General features: G+C 41.0%; 1 protein-coding gene across 2 annotated transcripts; it reads left to right on the top strand.

Moving 5' to 3' along the window:
- The first annotated feature begins 415 nt into the window (after positions 1–415).
- SNRPB2 (small nuclear ribonucleoprotein polypeptide B2) lies at positions 416–10,601 on the top strand. 2 transcript variants are annotated; one of them, XM_047771642.1, is made up of 7 exons: positions 416–492; positions 2,095–2,184; positions 2,566–2,738; positions 7,082–7,222; positions 8,303–8,353; positions 9,663–9,751; positions 10,239–10,601. In XM_047771642.1, the coding sequence occupies exons 2-7, from the start codon at positions 2,121–2,123 to the stop codon at positions 10,396–10,398; spliced, it is 678 nt and encodes a 225-aa protein (XP_047627598.1). In that variant the 5' UTR covers positions 416–492; positions 2,095–2,120; the 3' UTR covers positions 10,399–10,601. The 2 variants fall into 2 exon arrangements, with proteins under 2 accessions (XP_047627598.1, XP_047627599.1); XM_047771643.1 differs by lacking the exon at positions 416–492 and adding an exon at positions 502–595.
- The last annotated feature ends 6,597 nt before the right edge of the window (positions 10,602–17,198 follow it).

Here is a 17,198-nt window from a genome sequence, read left to right as displayed (position 1 = left end):
GCTGGGCTAAGTTGTGATGTATGGCAAGTTAGGCGTATTAAGTGCATTTGCGTCTTACAAAGTTTTCAATTTACAGATGGGCTTGCCAGGACGTAACTATAAGTAGAAGATCTGTAGAGCATTTGGAAAGACAGAAGGCACCTGTTGCATGGGATAGACCAACGCAAACTCATGGGTAAATGAATCACTGCCTTTCGCTGTTCCCTTTCTCAGCGGTCCCAGGATTCCAGTTTAATTCCACAGGATTCCTCACAAGCCTCTTCCGCTTTTCCCACATCCCCTCTCACCTCTTCTCCCAGCCAGAGAGATGTGCGTGTGCGCGGAAGGATTCCCAACTGCCGCCTTGGAGACTGTGGAATATCGATCCACTCCGGGCTCGACTTCTTGATTTGTCGGTACTCGATTGAGGCGCTTGGCAGTGTTACTTCCGGCGCCCGGCCCCACTTCCGGCTTCCAATTTCCGGGTTGCACTGGACGCGGCTACTGCCTGGGGTGAGTTGAGGCTCTTTCTTCCTCGCTTTCTTCGTTTTCGGGCTTGGGGATTCCCTCTTGGTCCCACGCTCCGATGGACGAAACGCGGTGCTGGGGCTGAAAGGTTGGCTGTCGGGGGTTCGGGGAGGGTCGCCGAGGGGGCGAGGGGGGATGGAAACTGATGCGCGGGTCCGACGAGGTCCCCGGACTTCAGAACCTTGTCTCTTAGCGGGATGGTTCGGGGCCGGAGATCTCGTGGCCGCTTCTTGGGGCTTCAGGCCTGGGCCGTGGGCGAATGTGACTCGGTCTGGAAGGGCGAGAGGCTCGCGCATATGAAGTTATGGATAACTGGTGTCCCCTGGTTGCTGTGAGGGCCTTACGGCTCGCTTTGGATTTTCAGGTGCCTGCCGGAGGCTTACTTTTGGATCAGGGAGGCGACCCCGGTGCCCCGGCACTAGTCCTACTTTCCGTAAAACATCGCGTGAGATAATACGAGAGCCTCTCCTCTAGTCTTCCGGCTTTCTTCGCGACCCCAGACTCCCAGTTTCAGTTTAGGGGTTCGCAAGTCTCTGAGAACCGTTACCTTTCACCTGTTAATCGTACGAGTACAGTCCCCATATGTATGCTGTCAGTCGACCTAGGCTGTTCACATACTGTGGGTGTAAATATTCATGAAATGAAGGAATATCTGGGGCAATAAGAAAATAAAGGTCAAAATTTGCCACTGAAACTGTAAATAATAGTGTGGAGGGGTGTGAAAGAAAAGTACAAGAGACAGAAAGCAAGGGTTGAATTCTCAGATCTCTAGTTTAATCAGCTGTGTGACTACATGTATACAAGAGTAGGTATTAGCTTGTGATAGAAATTAATAACGTGTTGCTAGAACTTTATCTCATTTAGATAAATGAACTCTACTGGGTAGATTTTGTTCCCATCTCATTTTTTCAGAGTGGACCTGGGAGATTAAGGAATTTGTCCTCAGTCAAGCAGCTAGTGAATTCAGATCTGGCTGGCATAGACATACGTGAATTCAGATCTGGCTGGCTCTAGATTCTGAGCTCTCAACCATCTTGCAGTACCGCTCTGGTATTTCAGGTCGGTTACAGGTGACTTTGGAGGCAAGGCAAGACTGTTGGTGATGGTGTATATAAATTAAGTAGTAAATATGAAAGTGCCTGTGAAATAGTTCTTAGCAAATTTCATTATTGTTCCGTCTTGATTTTTACTGGACGTACATTTGCTAGTTCTTTTTTCATTTTTCTTCAAATCTACTTTTCCTTTTTAACGAAGTTTTAAAATTATTTCACTAATGAAAAACAGGTGGAAAAACAGTATCACTTGTAAGTGAAAGATAAGTATAAAAATAAATGTGTGGAATAAAAGAATATTATTAAAATCTGACTAGGTAATAGTGCCCCACCAAGTTTTCAGCCTGAGAACTGTTCTTGTTTTATTTCAAGAGAAAGGCTAGTAAGTTCTGGAGAAGTTTTAGACTGTTGCCAAACTGATATTTTCTGACATTTGGAATTGAAAGGATTGCAAAGTTAACCTTGTGTCCTTAATTCCACACTACCACGCAATGAATTCTCCCTGCTTATAACAGAATATTTACCATTTCTTTAGGCTGTTTGAACAGTTTAACTCAAAACATGGATATCAGACCAAATCATACAATTTATATCAACAATATGAACGACAAAATTAAAAAAGAAGGTAAGAGCTTTTTAAAAAGTAAAGTGTGTTTACTTACACCATCTTAAAAATTAAACAGCTTTAAAAGTTCTCATCTAGTCCTCTTTCTCAGTGCCTGAAATAATGGTTTATCCCTTAATGCATGGGGATTTTAAGGCTTTTTAAAGATAAAAAGTAGGTAGGGGCTGAAAATGTGTGGAATTTGTTTTCACTCATAGATCAAATGATTTTAAAAACTTGTAAAATTAGACAGCCAATGTGAATAGTATGATATTTTTATTAAAAAATGTAACTTTGTATAAATAAGTAAGGGAATGGCGGGGGGGCGTGCAGTGTCATTTTATGAAGAATTTTGTCATCATTTCATTGACAAATAACTGGTTTCTCTCTAATTTTGTGCAGAATTGAAGAGATCCCTGTATGCCCTGTTTTCTCAGTTTGGCCACGTGGTAGATATTGTGGCTTTAAAGACCATGAAGATGAGGGGGCAAGCCTTTGTTATATTTAAGGAACTGGGTTCATCCACAAATGCCTTGAGACAGTTACAAGGATTTCCATTTTATGGCAAACCGATGGTAAATCAATCTTACTATTTTGGCTTTGTTCACTATTAATGAAATGGTAGATTTGTAAATACACCCCTGAAAATATGACTTGTTTTTTGCTTTTAACTACATGTTAGAGTGGGTTAGGGCTTATTTTATTTATGTATTTATTTTTATAGGAACACAGTAGTAGAAGAGCTTATAAGTCACCACTTAATTTATGATAGTTCAAATAGCCAAAAGCAAAATACATTGAGATGTAGAATATTTTAAAAGCAGTGTTAGTATAGGCAATACTGTCCTCTCAAAAGATCTAGAAATTAATAATTACTCAGAAGATTAAAAAGAAACCTCTGTTCGTAAACTCGTAAAACAAAACAAAAATTGTAGGTCAAAGAGGAAATCCAGTCTGAGGTTTCAGAAAATACCATAATTAAATACTGTATATCAGAAGCTATGCAATCTAGATAAAGCAGTGATCTAAAGACACTTCATAGACTTAAAGTCATAGGTTTTATTAATGGGTAACAATGAATGGAAATGAAGTAGTTATATATGGAAAGTTTTAAACTCAGGAATGATATAATGAGATTTCACATTTAGCTGCTGGGTGAAGATTGGATGGTGGTAGGGATTGAAGGGAACTAGAGAACTCAGGAGGTGTTGGTATAAGTCAAAGTTGGTAGAGGGTTGGATTAGGTTGGAACAGTGCATATAGCAAAGGGTTTTACCTTTGTGAATGTGTACAGAAGACCCTGGGTATGGATTCCCAAGTGCTTTTCTACTGGAATTGGAATGTGATGGGTAGGGATGTTGGGGAAAGAGCCAAGTCCTGCAGTTTCAAGGACCCATGTTCTCATTCTGGTTCTGCTGTTAACTGGTTCTGTGCACACGTTCACCACCTGTAAAATGTAAGCAGATTGGATATTCTTTGCTCTTATTCATAGGTGAGCAAAATTCTATAAAGGACCAGTAATAAATATTTTAGGCTTTGTGGGCCATGTACAGATTCTGCTGCCTATTCTTTTGTGAGTGTGTGTTGTTGTTTTTTTTTTTAAAACAATCATTTAAAATTGTAAAAAATGAAAAAGAAATAAAAGTTTTCTGCCATTCCTGTTGTGGCACAGTGGAAACGAATCCGACTAGTATCCATGAGGTTGCGGATTCGATCCCTGGCCTCACTCAGTGGGTCAGGGATCCGGCATTGCTATGAGCTGTAGTATGGGTTGCAGATGCAGCTTGAATCCCAAGTTGCTGTGGCTGTAGCTCTGATTTGACCCCTAGCCTGGTACCTTCCATATGCTGCGGGAGCGGCCTTTAAAAAAAAAAAGTTCTTAACTCATAGACCATACAAAAACAGGTTATAGGCTGGATATGGCCCATAACTTGTAGTTTAGACCACTGGTCTGATCCCTTTATTTTTACAAATGAAGAATCAGGCACAGAAAGCTTATGTTAATAATACCAGTAGTAGTATGAAGATTTGAGGGCTAATCTAACACTCAGTACTGTGACTTTTTTTTCTCCCCTAAACAAGGATTCAGCATGCTCTCTGTAAAGGACCGGATAGTAAATATTTTAGGCTTTATGAGCCAGATGATCTCTTTTGCAGCCACTTAACTTTGCCTTTATGGCCATAGACGGTGTGCAGGTGAATGAATGTGGCCTTGTTCCAAGAAGACCTCATGTGTAAAACAGGCAGCGCTGGCTGTGGTCAGTTAGTCTGAGGACCTCTATCCCATACTGTGTAATTCAGGCCTGGGCACTTTCTGTTTTACTGGAGCAAGTTTTCTTCTCACCCTCTATCCAGTTCTCCTTTCCCCATCATTTCCCACCTGACTGGGCACCGTATATGTAGAAAGTCCCATTCCAGAAAACTGGGAGATAGAACCCACGTTCCCTGATTTTCAGTAAATTGGCATTTCCTGAAAGCAGTTTATCTTTCTCAGTAGTATGAAAAAAATAGCATACTTGAGATCTCACTTGGTGGTAGCATAGGACTGGGTTTTAGTTAAAATCTAAAACTACATTAGTATGAAGGAACGGTTTTTTCCTCTTGAGGTTTTTAGGTCTGTTTTGCTAAGTTGGGATGACAAGGTTGCATGACTGACTCAGATCCAGGAAAGCTGAAAATTGTTCACTGTGTTTGGCCCTGGCTTCACCTTGCCAACTAAATTTTTAAAATCAATGGAAAAAGCCCATTAGACTGATGTCATATTGAAGGTATTTTAGGAGGTCCATTCTCTGCCTTTAGGAAAGTAGTAGTTGCTGCCAAGTCGCCAGCATCCTGGAAAAGGAAAAGAATGTTCCTTGAGCTGTCTTTACTTAGGTGGTTTCAGTTGCTCTTTTACTTTAACTCAACATACCAGATTAGAAATGAACAAAAAGTTATATAACTTGGAACTCAGAACAAAATTATGCTCTGTGATTCAAGGATATTTGGATATTTAATTTCCAAAGTAGCTCAGTAAGACAGAACCATCTTCCTAAGGGCTTCTGTAATGAAACCTTTGGAATAAATGTAAATTTTGCACCTTCTCTAAGTTGTGAATGGACTTTTATCCTATACCAGGATTTAGTCTAGACCAGGGCTTTTCAGCATCTGATATATGGGGTATTTGAACTGAATAGTTGCTGGGGCTGCCTTGTTGGTTGTAAGGGGTCTAGAGCACCCTGGCCTCTGCCCTCTTAGCGTGACAACCCACCGTGCCGCCTTTCAGCACTGCCAGCTGTCTCCTGGGGGCAGATTCTCCCCTGATTGAGAACTGCTGCTCTAGACCAGCCTGCTGAAAGCGAGGGTTCAGGGCAGAAGTATTCTCAGGCCACAGGGACAAATACAAGATCACCCAAGATCTGTTTAGGTCAACAAGGAGGTTAAAGACCCAGGGGAGCTGGGAAGGAATCCTTGGGACCAAGTCAGAGTTAGTCCAGACCTGTCCCTTTCCATTAGATGACGACATGCAGGATTATCAAGAGTTGATCACAGCTAAGTCTGTGGTCTAGTGGCCAGAGCTTTCATAGGAAGCCTTTGGGACTGAGCGGTCCTGGGAGGCCTGCTGCCCTCTCATTCTCCTGTACATTCATCTCTAGCTGACGTAAAAGAAAGGGAGTTCCCGCTGTGGCCCAGTGGGTTAAGACTCCAACTGCAGCAGCGAGGATTGCTGTGGAGGCATGGGTTCGATCCCTGGCCCGGCGCAGTAGATTATAAAGGATGGGGCTTTGGTGCAGTTGTGGCTCAGACTCAATCTCTGGCCCAGAAACTTCCATTGCCATGGGTGAGGCCATTAAAAAGGGGTGGGGTGGGGAAAGAACTGCTCTTGGTTGTGACACATTTCTTGCTTTAAAGCCTGCATTACTTTAAAATGTCACTTGCTCCCTTCAGACTGAAATCAATTTCTTGCCATACGGGACAATTTTAGAGAGAATTGATAGGGCTGTGGTGTTTTGATATGATCACAGAGGTAGTTTCGGCTCTTTGGGTGCCAGGGAAGAAATACTCCCTTGAATTGGAAGTTGCAGTTTGCAAATAGGCACACTTGGATGACAGCATAACTTGTAGCAAAAGTTTTGGGACAGGTAATTGGTATGAGACTTAGCTATGTGACAGTGCTTTAGGGCAGGGCCATACTGCTCAAGGTGTGCCCCCTCTCCCAGAGGGTGATGCCCTCTGTGCTTGTTTTAAGTACAGACTCTCAGGCCTCAGCAGAACCACTGCATCAGGATCTGCAAGTTCACTGGGTAATTGGAATGCATGTTAAATTTGACGAAATGTAGTCCTAGACTGGGGTGTTTCCACGCTTGCTCCTTGGTGTGTGCTATGCCTCCTGGCTATGGCCTGTCAATCAGGTCAGTGGTGTAGTTGCACTAGCTATGTTGCCATCCTTTTGTTTCCTTTCAAAGCTTTTAAAATTTAAGTTGATGCCCCCATTAGTCATTTCATTTAAAAATAATAGCTCAGATTCAAAGGCAGGTCTTTCTCAATCTTTGGTACTTTAATTTCAGAAGTAACAATCCCATGCATATTTTGACCTTCTGTTGAGCATCCTTGCTAAGGGATGGACAACTTTCCAGTGCAGTTTTCTCTGTTTTTTTAAGTGGAGGAGAGCAGTGGTATGGATATTTCAAAGTCCCGTTTTCTCATCTGAAAATATATGGTTTTTTCTTCTAATAAACATAGCTGAATCTAACTTTGTCTCACTTGTAAATCATGGGCCACAATTTATTTTCATTTGGAGCTCAGTGTATTTGACATTTCCTTAAGGATGTGTTTAAAATTAGCTCATATTTGCTTAGTGAAATTTGCAAAATTAATGACAAGTGTAAACAGCCTTCAGCGGAGTGAAAAGTAACCTGTTTTCAAATAACTAAAACAGCGAATCCAGTATGCAAAAACAGATTCTGATATAATATCTAAAATGCGTGGTACTTTTGCTGACAAAGAAAAGAAAAAAGAAAAGAAAAAAGCCAAAACTGTGGAACAGACTGCAACCACCGTGAACAAGAAACCTGGTCAGGTAAGATCAGCAAATGTTCATATTCTTTTGGTGTCAGAAAATTTGATAGTTCTTTGTCTTCCACTTGAGGGGTGATCTTTGGGACATGCTTGTGCACCTCTGTGTGTTTGAAGTGGATTTTTAAGAAGCTAGAATGGTTGAGTTCTAAAATTTGTAGATTTGTGTTTAAGCAACACATTATAATGTAAAACTTTACTTACGGCAGATGTATATTCAACAGTTTTATTTGAATTTGCCTGACATTTAGTTCCATCATTCTCCAAAATATGTTAATATCTATTGGCTTATTTTTCAAATTCTGTGTATAAATAATGCTATAGATGTTACCTTCTAATCATGAGTATTCCACTCAAAGCTGCTTTCTTTGAACAGTTCAGGAATTCAAAATCTAATTCAAAATACTAGATAAAGGTGAAATTATCATCCAAAAAGTAGTTACTTTGAGATTGAAAGTGATTACAAATCAGTTTTACTAAGTATGATTTTTTACTTTTTTGTGTATTAAAAAAAAAGTGAGAAAGACTAGTTCTTGGGTTTTCTCTTATATATTTCTCCATAATTTTAAAGCCTGGAGGTTGAATTTTATGATATAGTCTAAAGTTAGGGCTAGACCTTTCAAAAATATTCTACTATACATAAATGTTTCGGTGAGTTTTTGAAATGTAAATTTGCAGCAAAAGTAAGGTAGAATAAAAAAATCTGTTAATCATACTTTTATGCAGTAATTATAAATGTAAGTATCTGCTGGGGTTTTTGTTTTTTTTTTTTTGTCTTTTTGCCTTTTCTAGGGCCGCTTCCTGCGGCCTATGGAGGTTCCCAGGCCAGGGGTCTAATCAGAGCTGTAGCTGCTGACGTACACCACAGCCACAGCAATGTGGGATCTGAGCCGCGTCTGCAACCTACACCACAGCTCACGGCAACGCCGGATCCTTAACCCACTGAGCAAGGCCGGGGATCGAACCCTCAACCTCACGGTTCCTAGTTGGATTCATTGACTATTGAGCCACGACAGGAACTCTGTGCTGGGTTTTTTTAGAAGGGTTGGAAATTGTAACTCTCTCTTATTTTTTTTTGGCTTAGGGAACACCAAATTCGGCTAATACCCAAGGAAATGCAACACCAAATCCTCAGGTAATATTATTTTTCCATGTGATACTTATTTTAAAATAAAATTATAAAACAGTGACAGAAATATACAACAACCTGCATGTCTTCCAAAACCGAAAATGATTCTATCTCTAAGCCACAGTACATTAAATTATATACCACTTTAATGTGGAAACTCACTCCTCAAAACATTCTAATTTTCTTTATTCCTTACTCTGCACAATGAATCAATAACAGATTCAAAATGACAGCTTCTAAGCTTTGTGAAGGCAAGGAGGAAAATTGATGTTTTTCCACAGTATGTGGCCCAGAGCTTTCCAGACTTGTGCCTTGGGTTAAGTTGGCTAAGGCACTAACCCATCTTTTCTAATAGAGCCAAATTGTTTTACAGTTTCCTTTGCTCTTGTTTCCTCAGCACAGATATATTTAAGTCTCCTGATACAGGTGTTTTAGAAACTCGTTACCAAGTCTTCCCAATAAAGGCCTCAAGAGAAAGTCTCGGTCATGGACTAACAGTTTCCCATGTGGTCCCTTGGGTGCTAGAGTCTGACAGGATCCTTACATCTAGGGAATTGCTTATCTACTTCTTTGTAGTCTTTCAGCAGTTACAGTTCAGTGCACAAATGCCAGCACTTAATTTTCTAAGCCCTAAGTTCTTTACATTTCATCTTTCTTCCATGAAATTAACCCGAAGATGGGGGCTCTTATATAAGAACCTTTTGCTATGATTCCCTGTATCCTTGGGATCAGGTAGCAAATGATTTAGTTTAATATCTAATAACAGTGTCCGTTTCTACTTACTTGTATGTAACTAGATGCCATGTATATCTCATTGATTTGCAGAAAACATTAAAAATCACCAAGTAGTGGTTCTAAGTGGAAATCGTTCTGTTTCCCTATGTTCTAATACACCGGGAAGTAGTAAGCAGTAGAGCAGAGGGTTTGAGTACCTGAGGGTGGGTGACATCTCTGCCTTATCTAGTTTCGTTAGGATTGGTCATGTAATCCAGAAGACAAAATCCTGCAATTCTAACTGACCTCCAGATGTTTTAACTTAAATATTGTTTTAAGTACTGTTAAAACTGTTTTTAAGATTTATAATTTTCTAAATTTGTATTAAGTGACTTGAATGTCTACCTTGTTTAGTCACTGTTAGGTTTTTGTTTATTTCTCTGGTGTCATTGTTTTTCAGCTTAGTGTTTGATGTAGTAAGATTTCACAAGCCTTAAACAGTGGAAAGTTGTTCTCTGAAGTTTAGATTTTAATGTGAGAGCTAAATGGCTTACCATGCTTTTTATACTTCTAAGCTAGCTTTGCCTTTTCTTTTTAATAGGTCCCTGATTATCCTCCAAACTATATTTTATTCCTTAATAATTTACCGGAAGAGACTAATGAGATGATGCTATCCATGCTGTTTAATCAGTAAGTGTTTTCATAAAGAAGTCTGTGTTCCGAGAGCCTTCTGACAGGACATCTACCTCTTCCCTGGGTTGAATCCATTTGTGTGTCATGTGGCAGTAATTCTTACAGCTTCATTGATTTGCTCCGGGATTAATCACGAATTGAAACCATTCAGCAGATTTAGCAAACGAAAAAGCTAAATTACCTCTAATGCTTGAATTATTAATGCTATTTGATGAGTAAAACAGGAAACAAAGCTTTGATGAAATGACAAAACCAGAATTAGTTTACATGATTTCTGCCGTTCTTCTCATGCTATTAATTACATTTCAGGCTCTTTCCCCCTGCTCAGGATTCTTGGTGGATATGATACTTTTTGTGGACTAATATCAGTGTGTTGCTTTACAAACTTAAACACAGAATAGACATTTGTGTATTTGATGTCATTTCTGTATCTATATATGTATACATTGTTTCCATATATAAAAATGGCTTTTCTTCCTTATAGGTTCCCTGGTTTCAAGGAAGTACGTTTGGTACCTGGGAGGCATGACATTGCTTTTGTTGAATTTGAAAACGATGGACAGGCTGGAGCTGCCAGGGATGCTTTACAGGGCTTTAAGATCACACCATCCCATGCCATGAAGATCACTTATGCCAAAAAATAACATTTGGGATAGTTGTCTTTAAAGGACTTGGTATTTATGGTGTTTGTTTTGATAATGTTTGGTCAGGCCATTTTAATGGGGGGAGTAGGGATGTGTATGTGAAATTTTTGTAAAGGATTTAAAAAATTACCTAGTCTTTGGTTAGCCTCAGTGAACTGTGAACTGCAAAGGCCTTAATTTTGCCCAATAAACATTTATTTGTATTTTGTATGTAATATTTCATTTATGGGCCCACTGTCCCAATCATCACATGCTAGTGCTAGTCTAGAACACATGCTAAGGGTATATAAAACTAACAGGGTGCTTTTCTAGTGTTATTTTGAGCAGCTAATGGTAGAGAAGCATGGAACCATGTTAATAAAAGTAGAGTTAGATCAAACACTTGATGAGATTTTCTGTAATGTTATTTCTTATGCGTATGAACTGCCATCCTAGAGTTCATTCTTTTTTTTTCTCTCTTTTTTAAAAAAATTGACTTTTATTAATGGTAAAATGATCATCCTGGAGATTAGAAGAAAATGAGACCTGGGCAGGATCTAAATTTCTCGTTCTTCAAATCATTGAGCATAGCTAGGATTTTGTTGGTAGTCAACATTTAACAAATCCTTTCATTCAGTTTTTAATTGAGTCAAGGCTGTTTAGAAGTGACTGTATTTATTGTTCTCTGGGAAAACAGACGGAAAGAGAGAATTGTTCTCAAACTTCACATTGTATGCACTTACCCTCTTGAGGCAAGATGGTTCTGAGAAATACCTGCTCAGGTAATAACCTAACCTCTTTATTGAATGACCTTCTGAGGAAGGATTTTTAGTCTAATCTTTCTGAAGATTAGTAGGCTGACTTGGAAAGTTTGCCACTCCTAATCTTACTACCTGTTTTTGCTTCTTAAACGTGGATGCTTATTTGATTTCTATCTAAGGCTATTGATTCAGTCCCCTGCAAGTAAAACCATGGGTGTCTTCAGAAGTGGACAATTTTTGAGGGAGTTCCCGTAGTGGCGCAGCAGAAACAAATCCAACTAGGAACTGTGAGGTTGTGGGTTTGATCCCTGGCTTCGCTCAGTGGGTTAAGGATCCAGTGTTGCTGTGAGCTGTGGTGTAGATCGAAGACATGGCTCAGATTTGGCGTTGCTGTGGCTGTGGCATAGGCTGGGAGCTACAGCTCTGCTTTGACCCCTAGCCCGGGAACCTCCATATGCCACAGGTGCAGCCCTAAAAAGCAAAAAGAAGTGGACAATTTTTTGTATGTATAGCACATGTTAAAGTGATACTGTTGACCACTTTTTATGTCTCTTTTAACATTTCCTTGAATAAGACTTATCACTTAGAATTTTTATGTACATATGTGGAACATACATTTTATGGAAAAACCACTTTTAGACCTATGTAGATTTATCATAGCACTCTTGTGCGCACGTGAGGAAAAAGCAGAGTAGGTTTTATGCCATAAACTTTGCCCCTGCAAAGGCTGAGTCTTAACTTTTTACCTTAGTTGTCAAGTTCATGCATGTCATAAAATATATTAACAGTGAGTTACTAGAAAAAGGACCATGCTCTTATGTGTTGACAGCAATGCCAATTGCTAGTAACTTTTCTGACTACTTGCTCTCCATTGACTGTCCTTAGCTTGTCTCAGAACAGAAAATGTTTTGCAGACTGGCCCTGCTTTGAATGGCTGTTTGAGAGGAAGTACGTCATAATGGATTTAGTGGGAGGGAGGGAGGGGAGCGCTGGAAGAGGGGATTATGGAGGCCTTTTGAAGGGCTTGCTTACCCTTTGAAATGGAGAACCATTAGAGGATTTTAAAAATTGAGTTATTTTCTTTCTTTCTTTTTTTTTTTTTTTGTCTTTTTAGGGCTGCACCTGTGGCATATGGAGGTTCCCAGGCTAGGGGTAGAATTGGAGCTGCAGCCACTGGCCTACACCACAGCTACAGCAACGCCAGATCCTTAACCCACTGAGTGATACCAGGGATTGAACCCATGTCCTCATGGATACTAGTTTGGTTCGTTACTCCTGAGCCACGACAGGAACTCCTAATCTTCAATTTGATGAGCTTTGGCAATTGTGTAGAGTTAATATAGAGCTTCTGTCACCCCCAAAAGGAAGGGCTCCCTGGTGGCCCTTTGCAACCCTAGGCAACCACTGGTCTGTTTTTTGTCCCTGCAGTGGGGCTAGCATGCTTTTGAGGTTCATCTCTTTTTCTGCCAGTGGCTGAGCATTGGGGTTCTTTCCAATTTAGGCCCATTATGAATAAAGTGGCTGTGAACATTCACATACAAGTCTGTGGAAATAGATTCTGTTAGAAGATTTTGAGCAGAGGAGTGACATCTAATTACTTTTGAAAGCTTTTTATTTTGATAAAACTTTCAATTTATATGAAAGTGGCCAAAATAGTACACAGAGCTCTCAGAAATGTTTTTGATCTGTCAAGGAGGGGAAATTTCCCCCTCTACCCCTCTTGAAGTTTTATGGCTGGACTAATAATAAAATTGGCACAAAACGGAGTTCCTGTTGTGGGTCAGTGGTTTGAGAATCTGACTAGTATCCATGAGAGTGGAGGTTCGGTCCCTGGCCTCGCTCAGTGGGTTAAAGAATCTGGCCTTGTGGCAAGCTGCAGTGTAGGTGGCAGATGAGGCTCAGATCTGGCATTGCTGTGGTGGAAGCCAGCAGCTCTGGCTCCGATTCGACCCCTCCTAGCCTGGGAACTTCCATGTGCCACAGGAGCAGCCCTAAGACAAAAAAAAAAAAAAAAAAAAAAAAAAGGAAAGAGACACACAAAAAATTGGCACAAAACATTAATAGGAGAAAAACAAATCTAATTTGTGCATACAGAGGTCTCAGAAATGGGATCTAGGTTGTGGCCTAAGCAGGCAACTTTCATACTTTATAGAGAAATGATACATTAGAGATGAATTGATACGGCAAGGAAGCTTAGGTTTGGGGTACTCCATTAGTGAAGATCTAAACAGTTTGGCTCGAGTTCCCGTCGTGGCACAGCGGAAACGAATTTAACTAGGAACCATGAGATTGGGGGTATGATCCCTGGCCTCACTCAGTGGATTAAGGATCTGGCATTGCTATGAGCTGGGGTGTAGGTTCCAGATGAGGCTCGGCTCCTGCGTTGCTGTGGCTGTGGTGTAGGCTGGCAGCTGTAGCTCTGATTCGACCCCTAGCATGGGAACCACCATATGCCACGGTTGCGGCCCTAAAAAGGCAATAAATAAATAAATGAAAAGATAAACAAGTTTGGTTCTGAGGCAGTAAGTTAGTAACAAGGTGTGTTTACACAGGCCTCTGAGCCTGAATTCCCTGTCTAGTAATAAGGGTGTTGTTCTACCTCCAGATGCAGGGGGCACACCTTTCACATGGGAGATTATTTCCTGCTTTCTGGGAGACACAAAGGATCAAAATGTCGCTCTTGCATCAGCTGTCCCCTAAGTAACTTTAATTCAACGCCTTTGCCTTTGGTAAAGTTCCTTTGTGGCGCAGCGGGTCTGGCATTGTCACTCTCTCTTCTTGGGTCACTGTCATGGGTTTGATCCCTGGCCTGGGGACTTCCACATGCCATGGGTATGGCCAAAAATAAAGTTTAAAAAAAAAAATTCAACTTCTTTACCTTGAAGTTTAACTCCTTGCCTTTAATTCAAAGTAATCAAAATGCCATTGTGGCTTATTTGGGAGAGGCCCTCCCTGAGCCCTAACAGAACCTTTTGAGAGTGTATTGATCTGATTGCTCATTACCCCTTCATACTTCAGTGTGGCTCTCCTAAGTACAAGCCCACTTTTCTACATAACTTCTAGGTGACCAGAACATCAGGAGGTAACATTAGTCCAGTTTGTTGATGTCCCAGTCATGACCCAAGAATCCAATCCAGGATCATGTGTTGAGTGCACTTGTCGTGTCTCTTTAGTCTCTTGTCAATTCTTGAGCTTGTCATTACCTCCATGAGCTTAATTTTATATAGAGGTATTTATATATCTATGGGTATTTCTGTACCATTATATTAAAAAATGATGAATTTACAATAGTACCTCTGTTTGCAGTCCAATAGCATTAAGTTTATTCTAGCTTTAACCCCCTCCTTGTAACTTTCTTCTCCAGGCCTGTGAATCTCCGTGTATTTACTAACTACAGTTTGAAGAAGATTCGATCAAACTAGGATCTTCTGACTGTCCTTTACCTTATTCTTATATGAGAGTGGGAGTTGCTATCCAGCCAATATAGTGGTTCTCAACTTTGAATTTATCTTTCAGCTTTTAGAATCATTCAGGAGATATTTTCAACTATTCATACCTAATCCACACACCATGTCAATTAAATCCCATTCTCTAGGGGTGAAACCCAGTCGTCAATATTTCTTAAGCTCCCCTAGTGATTCCAGTGTGAGTCAAAGTTAAGAACTAACAAGGCAGATTTTTACCCTTATGAAGTGGGCTATAATGATTAGATTATTCAAAGTGTATTTTTCAAAGGCAATCTATTGTTAAATGGATAGTGTAAAAATAGAAACTTGTGAAAGGCTCACATCTTTATTTTAAATGTAAAGGCTTAAAGTATTTTCTCTTTGGATATTTGACAGGCATTTTGTCCCTTGAAAATATATCCAGCAAAGACCTAATGATGAATGTGAAATCCTGGCTAAAAATAGGTGCTATATTTGCTTTACACTTAAAGAGCTCATCTCAAACTTTAAAGTTCAGGAGTTCATGTTGTGGTTCAGCGGAAATGAATCAGACTAGTATCCACGAGGATGCAGGTTCAATCCCTGGCCTCACTCAGTGGGTTAAGGATCCGATGTTGCCGTGAGCTGTGGTGTAGGTTGAAGACACGGCTCGGATATGCTGTTGCTGTGGCTGTGGTGTAGGCCAGCGGCTGTAGCTCCAATTGGACCCCTAACCTGGAAACCTGCATATGCTGCGGGTGCAGCCCTAAAAAAAAACAAACAAAACCTTTAACATTTGAACGAATCACTTCTGTGGCTCATCCGGTTAAGAATCTGACCAATCTCCATGAGGATTTGGGTTCAATCCCTGCCCTTGCTCTGTGGATTGAGGATCTGGCATTGCCACAAGCTCTGGCATAGACTCAGATCCAGCATTGCTGTGGCTGTGGCGTAGGCTGGCAGCTGCAGCTCTGAGTTGACCCCTAGCCTAGGAATTTCCATATGCTGCAGATGCAGCCATTAAAAGAATAAATAAATAAATAAATTCTGATTTAGCAGATCTGGGTGGAGTCTGAGAGACTTTATTAAGTGATGCTGAACTTTCTGGTCTGGGTGATTTCAGAAAGACAGCTTTGAGTTATAGCTTGGAGCAAGATCTTAAATTCTCTGTTCAGGAATTGAACCTGGGCAGCCTGAATAAAAACCAGGAGTCCTAGCTACTAGACTAGCTAGGGGCTAAAAGCAGGATTGCCCTGATTCTTGCCCCCATTGAAAGCAAGAATGTTTTGAGGAGACAAAGACTGTAAAAACAGGTACAAAATCTATTCTTAGAGCACAGTACAGGAGTTTCCATTGTGGCTCAGCAGAAACAAACCTGACTAGTACCCATAAAGACGCGGGTTTGATCCCTGGCCCCACTCAGTGGGTTAAGGATCCAGTGTTACTGTGAGCGGTGGTGTAGATCACAGATGAGGCTTGGATCTGACATTGCTGTGGGTGGCGTAGGCTGGCAGCCGTAGTTCTGATTCGACCCCCTAGCCTGGGAACCTCCATATGCCATAAGTGCAGCCCTAAAAAGAAAAAAGAAAAGAAGAAAAGAAACACAGTAAAATACATGGGAGAGCACACAGAGAATAGTCTATTTATCTAAGGCAGAAGCAAAGCAGTAATACACATCCAAAGGAGTGAGGGTGCAGGCATCCCCCTGAATGAGGAGTAAGCCAGAGGATGATACAAACCACTTACATAGGATAGTTCTTCCAGATCTTTGTCTCCCTTTGGCCAATTAGTTTGTTTTATCTTTCACAGCTGACCAGATCCAGAGCCCTCCCCTCACCTGCAAGTGCATCTTTTGGCCAGGATGGATTCCAAAGCGAAGCATGGTGGGAAGGTTGTCTAGACTTATTATGGCCTGGAACACACTCCCTTTTTGTGCAGAAAGGGGTCTCTCTGCACACGTGTAGTTGGGGGGTCTCCCTGACCCTGAGGATGGGGAGTATGTGATCTCTTGGACTTTTGTCCAAGCAGAGCTCAGCCCCCTCTTTTGATCTGGTCATTACCATTGTTTAACAAGTTCACAGAAGACAAGTACCAGTTATTTGCCTTGTGCCTGTTGTATTTCTATTTGAAGTTTAGATAGGTGGCTGCTTGTAAATGTTTATCCCAGAGCCAACCCATCTCCTGCCTCAAGAAGTGTAATTAAGAGGCTTGTTGTAAATGCCCATCCTGGAATGCATCTTTCTCCTGCCTCATGGGGACCATGCTCTGGCAGAGTATCTGTCCTAATCAATTAATCAATGAGTCTTAATTGGAGGGGTGTTATGGAACCTCTTTTTTTTGTTTGTTTGTCTTTCTGACATTTCTTAGGCCACTCCCGCAGCATATGGAGATTCCCAGGCTAGGGGTCGAATCGGAGCTATAGCCACCAGCCTACACCTGAGCCACAGCAACACAGGATCTGAGCCGAGTCTGCAACCTACACCACAGCTCACGGCAACACCAGATCCTTAACTCACTGAGCAAGGCCAGGGATCGAACTGGAAACCTCATGGTTCCTCATGGAAACCTCATGATTCGTTAACCACTGAGCCACGACAGGAACTCCTGGAACCTCTTTTTAAGTCTGATAAAACCT

This window comes from Phacochoerus africanus, chromosome 3, assembly GCF_016906955.1.
Source record: "Phacochoerus africanus isolate WHEZ1 chromosome 3, ROS_Pafr_v1, whole genome shotgun sequence".
Lineage (NCBI taxonomy): Eukaryota > Metazoa > Chordata > Mammalia > Artiodactyla > Suidae > Phacochoerus > Phacochoerus africanus.
Note: the sequence above shows the minus strand (reverse complement) of the source record. Positions and strands in the feature narration are given on the sequence as shown.